General features: G+C 39.7%; 1 protein-coding gene across 1 annotated transcript; it reads right to left on the bottom strand.

Annotated features, from left to right (window-relative positions):
• Window positions 1–3436: 3436 nt before the first annotated feature.
• On the bottom strand, window positions 3437–10400 carry LOC127755224 (probable protein phosphatase 2C 75). The gene is made up of 5 exons (XM_052280882.1): window positions 9678–10400; window positions 8550–8918; window positions 8337–8454; window positions 4382–4605; window positions 3437–4226 (listed from the first exon to the last, which is right to left on the bottom strand). Exons 1-5 carry the CDS (start codon window positions 9870–9872, stop codon window positions 3834–3836), a joined length of 1299 nt encoding a protein of 432 aa, XP_052136842.1. The 5' UTR covers window positions 9873–10400; the 3' UTR covers window positions 3437–3833.
• Window positions 10401–11891: the final 1491 nt, after the last annotated feature.

The following is an 11891-nucleotide window of genomic DNA, read 5'->3' as shown; positions in this document are numbered from 1 at the left end:
CAAAGAGAGGTGGGAACAAGGTCTACAGTGACAACTAGTAGAGGAGAGACGACTTGACTTCGTCTCAGTGACTGGCTTAGAGTAGAACAGAACTATATGGAACGACGTCAAAACCATAAACCATATGAGCTTTGGTCTGGGCTCGAAGTTTCAGCTCCTGTTACACAAAAAAATACATCGGCCTATTGCCTAGACCATAGTCTAAACGACAGTTCTACGGTCTACACTCGTCTGGATATTTCCTAATTATGTGGTCAAGATAGTCTAGGGTCGTCTTTAACCAACTAGATGGTCAAATGGTCCAATTCCCGGTTTAGGCCCTAAAGTAGACAATAACCCATCGTCTAGTATCTAGGTTAGACCATCTAGACTATGGTCTTGGCAAACAATGAGCCTATCACAAAACCAGAATATACAAGGAACGAACCAAAGGATCACTGGTGGAGAATTGCTTTTTAGTCCCGGTTCGTAACCCCCTGTAGTCCTGGTTTTCAAACCGGGAGTAAAAATCTTACCAACCAGGACTAAAGATCTCCATTTTAGTCCCGGTTGGTAGCACCAACCAGGACTAAAGAGACGATAGGGGCAGTCCCCGGCAGTCCATTTTCTTTTTATTTTCTCCCAAATCGAGTTGGATGTATATAACCAAATCAAACACCAAATCCCCAAATCTAAGTGGGATGCATATACCCAAATCCCCAAATCAATGTAACATCCCAAATCATTCACATCACAAATACAAATCCTAAATCTTACAAAACATCACAAATCTTAAACAAATTACACACAAATGAAATGTATCACAGATTGATTATACATCTTAGATCTATGCAATGAATCACAAATTGTAATATAAGAAATTATACATCTCTCAAATCACAAATTATTAAAAAAAAGGGGGAGAACCGACGCGCTGCCGCACGCCTACCGCCGCTTGCCACGGCCGCCGCGCGCTGCCCAGCCGGCCGCCGCCGCCGCCCGCCGCGTCGCGCGCGGCCCCGGCGCCCACCACGCCGGTCGTGGCCCCGCCGCCCGCCGACGCCGGCGTTGGATGTGAGGAGGAGAGGGGAGGAGGAGGAAGGGGAGGAGAGGAGAGGAAGGAGCTATATCTAATAGATAGGAGGAGAATCTGATGAGGAGGAAGTTGGTCTGCGACTTAACCAATTAGATGTGGGAGAGAAATATTTACTCCCGGTTGGAGTTTTTAACCGGGACTAAAGATATATCTTTAGTCCTTATTAATAACACCAACCGGGAATAAAGATCTAAATGATCTTTACTCCCGTTTGGTGTTACCAACCGGGGCTAAAGTGGTAAGATCCTCGGCCCCCTAACATGCCTTTGACAGGCCATGTAGTCCCAGTTGGTGACTAAAGATTAAAATCTTTATAACCGAGACTAAAAATAATCTTTAGTCCCGGTTCTTTTTGGAACCGGGACTATTGTGGAATTTGCCAGACCGACCAAAGATGGTTTCTCCACCCGTGGATGGCATGACAGGTGAATCAAAGTCAACGAGTTTGAACCAGGAAACAAGGTGTTGTAGTTCAGCTCTAGGGCAAAGCTCTTCGGTCACGGGAAATTTCGGAGCAAATGGCTAGAACCGTACACCGTCATCGATATTTTGCCACACGGAGCGGTCAAGCTGCAGGATAACGAAGGTAGCATTTTTACGGTAAATGGCCATCGTTTAAAAGTTTTCCTAGAACCAGTAAAGGGGTTGGGGCAGGATGCAGATTTTATAGAGTTGGTCAATTTTAATATGTATCCTATGTCTACATATTTTGCCACACGGAGCGGTCAAGCTGCAGGATAACGAAGGTAGCATTTTTAAGGTAAATGGCCATCGTTTAAAAGTTTTCCTAGAACCAGTAAAGGGGTTGGGGCAGGATGCAGACTTTATAGAGTTGGTCAATTTTAATATGTATCCTATGTCTACTGAGCTATACTTGGACTTAGTCCAGCCCAGCACCTTGCCTGAGCCTGGCTAGCCTGGCGACCAGAACGGTTCGACTGAAACCATGGTTTGGCCGGAACCAGTTCTGGCTCTGCCAGCGCTGGCCTGCTGCTCAAGAGGAAAAAGACAACGATCGTGATCTCCATTTTTGAAATCCATTCCACCGTGGCTGTCAATTTTTTTAGGGAACCAGGCGCTAGATTGGTAGTTTCCTCTTCTTCTTTTTTTACATAGGAAATAAACTAGCAAGTGGTGGTTTGTTATGCTTCTAATGAAACTGTTGTCCACTTGCATATCTATTTTGGATGGACTGAGGATAAACGACAAATAAAAATAATGGACACCTAAAAACTAATATTAGATTAAAAAAAGACGCTTGAGATTTGTCCACACCACCTTGAGTAAAAATAATTTGTACATGGACAAATATCCTACTAACATTTCTGAATTCAACGTAATTTCCAAGTTTCATATCGCAAAATTTAAATCGATAGCACTCTCGATTTAGTCATAACGAGCGACCCCTATCAGCAGCAATTCAGATATGTGTTAACTTGAAGAATCTAATCTATTAAGTAAGTAGGGAAAATATTCCTATCATCTATGCTTCAAATAAAATTTTCTCATAAATTACTCATCCGATTTACAATCCGATTGCACCGTTGTGTTCGTAACAATTAATCTTTACAACAAGATCTCAGATGATTATATTTTAATGAAAAATCATAAATTACTTTTATGATATGTCTAAATTACTTTTAGATTTCACTAAGTTACTTCTTAAACATATAAAAATAAATTCAGTAAAATCTAAAAGTAATTTACATATATTATAGAAGTAACTTAGAACAAAACAGAGGCAACTTTGGCATGTCATTTGAAGTAAATCCGTTGTAGAGATAAAAACATAACTCTATCTGAAATTAAATTAATCAGCACAAATTATGGAATTAACTAAAAACAATAATAAAAGTAATCACCTCAAAGCATTATGAATGTATAGGAAGTATTTGAATCAAATCTAAAAGTAACTTATATATATATGACAATTTGTTCAATAAAGAAAGGCATTAATTAAAGTTACTTTCTTTATAACTTCTTTTTTAACAGTTACTTATATAATATATGTAAATTACTTTTAGGTTTTATTGAATTTACTTTAATATGTCTAAGAAATAATTTAGTGAAATCTAAAAATAATTTAGATATATTATAAAAGTAATTTATTATTTTTCATCAAAATATAATCATGTGAGATCTTATAAAGATTTAATTGTTACGAATACAACAGTGTAATCGGATCGTAGATCGGATGAGTAGTTTAAGAGAAAATTATATTTGAAGTATAGGTGGAAGGTGTCTCTTGTATTAGACAAACCAGCTACTACCTGTACAGTTAATCCGTTTCATATATAAGGAATTTATCCTTTACCCCTATCGTTGGCCTTTTAGACCTTCTCCGGCTTGCATAGTTGCATGCGACTAGAGCATACGAACCCCCTTTTTTTAGAAACGCATACGAACCTTTTGAGCAAAAGGTTCCAACTGTCATAATCCGACAAACGAGATTACCATAAGAATGAGTAGGATTTGTCCACATATAATCGCCAAGTACATACAATAAGACAGAAAATCGATGAGCAGCTATACAAAAAGGTTAAGTCTACTCTCGACTAAATAAGAGTTAAGACTCCAAATGCTTGCTGCGTAATTGTCAACTCGTAACCAAATGGGAGTTAGGATGAAAAAAAAAAAAACAACCCTACTCATTCTTAGCTATCGTAAGCTGGATCAGAACGGGAGCTCACCGGACATGCTAATATAGCCGATATGCTCTCTTGTCCAAAGCACCTGCAAAACTCATCTGCTTACCAACTCATTTCTTAGTTGGACTTGTGTCACTAAACTTTGGTAGTGCCAACAATGTGTTCAATCGAGTGAAACCATCCAAGGACCTCTCATCTCCGCTTACGTTTGAGTCACTACCATCATCGACGTCGTCAGGAGTAACCCTTTTACTATTGGGCCGGGTAATACCTGATAGGGCAGGCATCCTTAGACTATATCCAGGTTGCCCTGATAAACCACCGGTAACTTCATACTTGTTCAGGAAAAGACAGACCACTGCACAATCATCAGTTTTTGAGGTTGGGTATTTGAACCTCCAAGTCTCATTTGCTAAATCAACAACAGAACGAGCTGCAGCGAAACGACCAGAGCATGAGGCAACAACATCCACCACTTCCTGGTTGGAGAGAACATCCCACACCTGTAGGCAATGTAAAATAATAGTGTATCAGAGCCAGCCAAGACAAAACAGTCCAACGATTTTAAATTGGGAAGTACATATTTTGATTAAGAACTATTTCTTCTCTTTGAAGAAGCCACTTAGAAAATAATTGTTAATCATTTTTTGTTACCTACCCCATCTGTCGCCAGGACAATAAACTCGTCTTTTTCAGTAATTTGCCTATAGGTGACATCAGGTACTGAGATCAACCCAAAATCCTTTAGACAAAAGTCACCAAAAGCTCGGGCCATTGCCAGTCCAGGAGAGTTGCAATTAGGAAGCCAAAGGCGAGCCACATCTGGTTCATCCTGATGAGCAAAGACCCTCCCATTACACCGTCTGATCCTCCTAGCCTCCCCTGGAAAGAATATCATTATGTTATTATTTTCAAGATTATGCTCAAAATTGTATTTATTTAGACTGGAGCAAGGTGACAATTCCCAACAGACTAACGGCTGAAAAAAATTCACAAGAAAAATGTGCTGGCCTAGCAAGATGTCCTAGAGTTTATTTTTGATAACTAAGATGTAAAAGTACATGCAAAACATATAGCTAAAGTAGAAGCACAGAACCATAGTCTCATCAGAATAGCTGTTCTGATGGATGATGAGTCAACAAGATATAATACATCAAATAACCATACAACACAGAACTTGCTGTGAAAGGAATTGATACATAACATGGAAAGAAACAAGCTAACTACTGCACAATCTTTGTGCATGATAATTTAATTTTAAATCATCTGTCCAAGAGAACAAAAGTTTATAAACATAGGGTAACAAGAATACGAGTCACAGTAGATAGCTTTGAATTTATAATCGGTGTTTGAATTCTTGAATTTCTTTCTTGAAGAATGAGTGCTGAAGATTGCATCTCCTGAAGATGGTAAATCTACTACTACAGTTTACAGATCCTACAGAGAAAAATGACTAATGAGGATGGGCAAAACATAAGCAGTAATCACTCACTGTAAAATTAATTAAAATATGTGATTTAAGTTGAACATACTCTGTTTTTCTACCATATATCATTCCATCCTTATGTGCGATGAACAACATCAATTACAGTTGTTACCACCTTATATTCTTATTCTATGCTTGCATCTTCTTAAGCATTGATTCACTTCATCAACTTATTCAGTCTTCATATCGTATTTTGGTGTCTTTCATTCTAATAAAACCATGTTACGGCCGGCAAGGTTTCATTGGCAATAAACTCTACTGGGAGGATAGTAGTGCATTCAGCTGCTAGGGATTTGAGGAGGAATATAAGCTGAGGTGATGAACTGGGCAATTTATAGATTGTTCTTCATTGCTCGATCTTATACACTTGCCGAGTACCCTTATACAGACTGGCACCTAATAATCCAATCTAATATAATCCCCTAGCTCTGGAAACCTCCTCTGACATGGTAATAGTGTGTGCCTATTGTCCTTCATGCTCACAACACGTGTACCCTGGCTGACCACGCCTTCCTCTTGGGCTTGGTCGTGGGCCTCAGTCTCCTGGCCCAAGGCCCATGACAAGTCAGCATGTTAAAGATGCTGCACTGGTTACATTCTATTTCACAGGCTTAACGTTATCAATATGATATTATGAACATAATATGATGATTCACGATAATTGTGCTTACTGCCAACGACTATCTAAAGGTACAAATATCATAAGAGTAAATTGCATTTTAGCATCTTCTTTTACCATAATAATTTCAGCTTGAAATAGGGGCTACCCACTCTTCTCACTTTGGGCTAGGAATTCTTGTAAGAAGTTGCACTCTGGACCTGTGTTCTTCTTCCTTGAGTTCTCCTTCCCCTTTCTGTCCACCATCATGGTGGGGCAGAAGTTTCATCCCATGAGCTGACGCAAACAGGAGATGCTCACCATCACGTTGAGGCTCAAACCAAAACAGGAGAGAGAGGAGTGGGAGGAAGAACATGAGAGAGAGAGAGAGAGCAGGGGAGAGGAAGAACAGATCTAGAAGGAGAAAAAAAAACAACACCTTGCAAGTATTCCTAGCTCAAAGTGAAAAGAGTGGTTAGCCCCTAGTCCAAACTGCAACCATGGCAAAAAATGGTGGTCTAGTATGCGATTTACTCAATATCATATTTACACATTATCAGTTTAGCACAAGCAGGTACAAAACAAAGTACTGTAGGTAGCAAAATACCTATGGAAGAGATCATTTTATCTTTTTTGTTTTAAATTATTAGTAACTGACCATACATACACACCATTAATTGGTAGTTAGAGCATCCTAAAATTTAACTCCTAAAAATCTTGGATTGGGACCATCCGAAAAGAAATTGGGCCCAAAAATCACCTCCGACTCCAAGAGTGCGCCTAAATTTGGTTTGCAATAATAATATGCCACATCATCTTAAGTAGATCCTGCTTCAACCTTTTGTCTTTCCATTTTTCCAGTAAGAGGGAGATCGGAGCTGGGTGCTGCCAACCAATGGCACGCTAGCTGCTCAGCTATGCTGTGCAGGAGGGTGATCTTGTGCGTACCTAGCAGCTGCGGCAGCAGACGGCGAGGGCATTGGCAAGTCTGCAAGGCACGTTGTGGGGGGCAAGGCCAGGGCTTGGCCATCTCGCGTCAGGGCACGACAGGGGAAGAAAAGGCGCGAGCAGCAAAAACCTCCCGATTTCATCAATTGGGAGTGCGTGGAGGTGTCCAAAATTGGTTCAGATTGGTTCTGGTTTAGGGTGTCGGTAAATATTGGGACCTTCTTTGGGCATCTCTTGGAGACATGGTTTTAGACTAGATTCCTAAAATTTATCTTTTGGAGCTGGCATTAGGGAACTCTTGGAGATGCTCTTACAGATGACTTTAATGGCAAATAGCAGTTACAGTGATTTAATCTTGTAACACAAGATTCGCTATTAAAATATCGGTACAAAATGTAAACTTTTACTCTTGGTAGATCCCTAGCAACAGAATATGTTTCCTTCAGCAATATGGGTATGCAAATACAACATTTCATAAAAAAAGTTAATATGGTATTTTTAGATAACTAATAGAAATGGCAATAACAAGACAGCGGTCATCTTTCTTGACATCCATGCCATCTGGAGAAGATGAACCGGCCAAGCTGTCAGTTCACCGGTTCCTGCTTAAGTCATGGTAAAGGGTGACTGACTTAAACCTCTAGACCAAGGGTCAAATCACACCCTTGGGCCTTAAGGTATAAATAGACCTTTGTTCAGCCTTACACTCTTCTCTCTCCAGCCAGTCCAACTAGTCCCAGTTTAATGCTTTGCGTACCTCGAAACCAGGCGGTGTAAACTGGTACAAATGCACGAATGACCTTTGGACACAATTGAATCAATGAGCTGGTTCCGGTTCTTTTTGGTTAAACCGCAGGTATGATCTGGTTTTTTCCACTAGGATCACAGTAAGGCCACTGTAAGGGATGTCAATGTGTACCATAGTCCTATCCGACCCTGCTGGAGGCTTCTGAGTCACTGAACATGCTGCCTCTATTCTCCGTTTATGGTGTCAACTATTTTGCTTTCATTGTGCAAATGCTACTGTTGTACTTTGTGGTGTCTAGTATTTGAGAAGGACCTATCTGGAATGTATAGAAATGGAACAAGGGCAGCATCTAGAAAAGCCAAGTTTTCACTACTAAGCATTGTACAAGGCGCAGCACGACTACCACCCGGCGACCTATCTAGCATCTGAGGGGTAAACACTAGACAGGAGGGAGCATAAAATTAAGCCAAGTGTTCACACATTGCATAATATTAAGCTGATTTGCATGTGCTAAACAACATATGAGTTGTTGAGATCTATCAACGGGGCTAATGGTCTTAGTGTTGCTGCTATAAGAAAAAGTCTGCAGTGAATCTACCAAGGTGGGTTGAGATTCTTTTCATTGGCAGCGTGGCAGGTTGAACTCTCAAATAAATCAAAGACAGTGTATACTTTTTGCTCAATATTTATCTTGGAAAAAGGAAATGCAAGGGAACACTTTAGCCTAATATCACCATAAAAACATCCAAGTTGAACTTGCTCAATGCATCATGTCTTAGAAGAGAAAATACAGAAGATTAAAGTAACTTAAAGTTAGGAGTGAAAGAGATTACTTGGATGATCAGGTTTCAGGTCAACAGTCAACTGATGAGCAACCAACTTATCGTTCTGATCTCTGGTGCCTAATACAGCTCTAGAGTCACCTAGATTCCCAACAATAAGATCATGACCCTGATGGCATAGACACGATTTTAGATAGTCTGCATATGAAATTCTTAAGTAATAGTAAATATATTTTGTTACATCAAAAAGAGGAAACTGCTTACTTGCTTGATTAAAGTAACTGCAGTAGTTCCACTGCAAATGCTATCAATGTTCCGTTGTAATTTGAGCTCCTTATCCACATTTTTAAAAGCCTTTCTGAAAGATTCTTTCATTGCGTTGAAGAATTCTTGATGTTCTTTTTGTCCAGCCAATGTGGGAGATCTGCACTCTGCATCTGCATACGGAGATAAATTCTCTTCCAGAGTTGAGACATCTGAATTGCTGGTTGGACTATCCCCACAGTCTTCATATATCAAATCACAGAGTCTCGAAGGGAGAATATCTCTTACTTTCCTAGCAATGAGATGGCCATGTGGACCGTGGCCATCAAAAACTCCACAAAATACCGTGTCTGATCTTCCGTTATAGTTCTGTCCATTGTTCCATAGTGTTCACAGGGTGTTAATAGTACACATAATGAGAAGACATAAGAAAGATGTAACAGAAGTGTTGAAGGAGACACTCATTCATGATACTTAGAGAACATGTAATTAATCCATTTAAAGGTTAGAGAGCAAAAGTTGGGACTTGGAGTTGTTAGAAAGAAAAGGTAGAATTCAAAATAACGCCATTCATTTGATTTATATATACAGCTCACCAATGGTACCAGATAAGTAACATTTTGTTGCTGCCCTTTCTGCGAGCATTTTATCAGGCATAGACCATTACATCAGAAATATAAGTTGAGGGCCAAAAATATTATAAACAAGCTATTTGTATTAGTGAACAACGTAAAATAACAGAAACAAATCGATAAACTACAGCAAACAAAGATAATGTAGATTTACCTTCATCGCTTGGTAACATAAAAAATGTTCATTTGAAAAATTACAAAGGCAAACAACAGTTTAAATTTTCTTGTAAATTATTGAGGCATCAGAAATTTGCTTTTTCGTTAGAAAGAATCAACTCAATTGCCACTACACATAGGTAATACTACGAAATCTGCTGAACCTTTCCCCGCAAAAAAAAAGATAAGGAAAGAAGAAATCTGCTGAACTTACAAGTAATCCATGCAAGTTAGATCCGTTTGCCAATTAAACAAAGAAAAAAGCTCACGTTTACAACTGAAAAGTGGACGAGCAGTGAACAAAAGAAGAAAGGGATTCGAGATCTTGGGGTCCAGATACCTCCCACGCGACCATGGCATCCTGGTTGGTGCCCTTCTTCCCCTGCCGAGTGAACAGGCAGGCCACATTCCCCGCGCCGTTACCCGCGATCCTGCCGGGCGCCTCCTCGTCACTCCTCCTGCCCCCTCCTCCCTTCACCGACGCAGCCGGCACCTCCATGGCCCGCTGCTCCGCCGTCGTAAGGCATGTCCCCATCGACAGCGCCCGAACCACATCCTGCAGACAATCCAGGCACCCGCCTCCCCCACCCTCCGACGGCGACGGCGCCGTCGCCACCGGTGCCGCCGTTATCGCCGCCGTCTTGGCTCCTCTCTGGTACAGCCCAGCCTACAAGAAGCCCCGCCCACCGCCGTCCGCCCCACTGCAATCCAATCCAATGTCTGCAAGGATTTTCGACCCTTCCACACCGCCAACCCCAACTAGCTCGATCCCCCAAGATTCGATCTCTGGAAGAACGGAGGGGCGGTGGCGTTTCTTGATCGCGTCGTGGGCAGCAAGGCCGACGATGACACGTCAGGAGGAAGACAGCAAGGAAAAGGGAAAAAGGAATGGGACGGGACAAGAATAGGGAATCCAGAAACGAAAAAATAGCACGGAGCAACAAGCGGCTCTGCGTGATTTGGGCTTTCCTTTTTTCTGCTCGGGAAACTGGCTTTCACAAATGCACCATCCTAAATTAGTTGCCTTCCTACCATTCAAATTTTATCCCACAATACTCGTCACTCCTAAATACTACTTGTTCCATCAATTATATCTTATTCAAATTTCTTCATATTCTACCCCTCAACCACCCTTCTATCCTTAACCATAAAATATTTTATAAGGGTATTGTAGTCTTTTTCTAAACCTTAAAATATGCCAAACAACCTTAAAAAACAATTAATTTGAGTTTTTAGTATGACAAAGTGACAGACCATGTACAATGCACATTATAACCTTATAAAAATAAAGAAATGTGTATATACATTTTAGCAGGGAGGATTGATAATAATAGTTAAGTTGGTCGAAGTATGCAGCGAACATATTCCAGAATTTTCTATAAATTCACAATACTCGTTACTCCTAAATACTACTTGTCCCATCAATCATATCCCATTCAAATTTCTTCCTATTCTACCCCTCAACCACCCTTCTATCCTTAACCATAAAATATTTTATAAGGGTATTGTAGTCTTTTTGTTCTAAACCTTAAAATATACCAAACAACCTTAAAAAACAATTAATTTGGGACGGAGGTAGTAGTTTTTATATGACAGAGTGATAGACCACGTACAATATACATTATAACCTTATAAAAAGAAAGAAACGTGCATATACATTTTAGTAGGGAGGATTGTTAATAGTAGTTAAGTTAGCCGAAGTATGCAGTGAACATATCCCAGAATTTTCTATAAATAACACATACCTATTCACATACCGAATTATTATTATATGATACAACCATAGAAAAAAAATCTACAAAGTATAAATGAAAGCAATAAGATTTTTGGGGCATGATATGAATGCGACAGTCATTAATTAATTTTTAATGTGACCCCGCAAATTTCTTTTTAGTTGACACATTTATACGTGGACAAAGTCAAAATTTAAAATTTATATAGATATCTTCACACTACTACAATTACTTTCTACCACTAGTTGGTTACCCGTGCGTTGCAACGGGGGGAAAGTAAAATGATGTTAAATAAATATCAAGCATATGCTATGCTTACTATATGAAAATTTTAATACATACATAATACTTGTATCACATTTTATAGTTTCCAAATAGTATTAAGTAACGAGAAAAACGAAAATTATTGTATAAAACATCAATCATGGTAGGAAATAAAATAATGCCGCTTTAGTGCTAATGCCAATACTTGAGTTAGCAAAACGAACTTGTAACATGCGTCGAGACGTTCACGTATAGGGAAGAACAAAAATAATAATTCCACAAGGGTGCTAATCGCATTTGCTAATTAATTAGCTGATCTTGACCATATATAACTGCCTCAATTTCTTCTCCCTGGCACATCAGGGCAGCAGCACCCATGTAAGGTTTGGGCATTAATTACCCACCAATTTCATTCCACATACGCTACATGCTTAATTATTTGATAAGATCGAGCGCAGTAGAAGCCTCAATTTACCAAAATCAGTAAATCAGTGAAGGACATAGCAAAGAAACATTATTCAGTACATAATACTGGTAGGACGCAAGCACCAACGTGA

Source organism: Oryza glaberrima, chromosome 11 (assembly GCF_000147395.1).
Source record: "Oryza glaberrima chromosome 11, OglaRS2, whole genome shotgun sequence".
Classification (NCBI taxonomy): domain Eukaryota; kingdom Viridiplantae; phylum Streptophyta; class Magnoliopsida; order Poales; family Poaceae; genus Oryza; species Oryza glaberrima.
The sequence above is the reverse complement of the archived record's forward strand: the minus strand, read 5'-3'. Positions and strand labels throughout refer to the sequence as shown.

Coding starts and splice junctions, on each gene's coding strand:
- LOC127755224 (XM_052280882.1), bottom strand. CDS start 9,872: ATGGGGACATGCCTTACGACGGCGGAGCAGCGGGCCATGGAGGTGCCG. Junction 8,455..8,549: donor CAGTTACTTTAATCAAGCAA/GTAAGCAGTTTC, acceptor CTATGCCATCAG/GGTCATGATCTTATTGTTGG. Junction 4,227..4,381: donor TTGTCCTGGCGACAGATGGG/GTAGGTAACAAA, acceptor CATTGCCTACAG/GTGTGGGATGTTCTCTCCAA.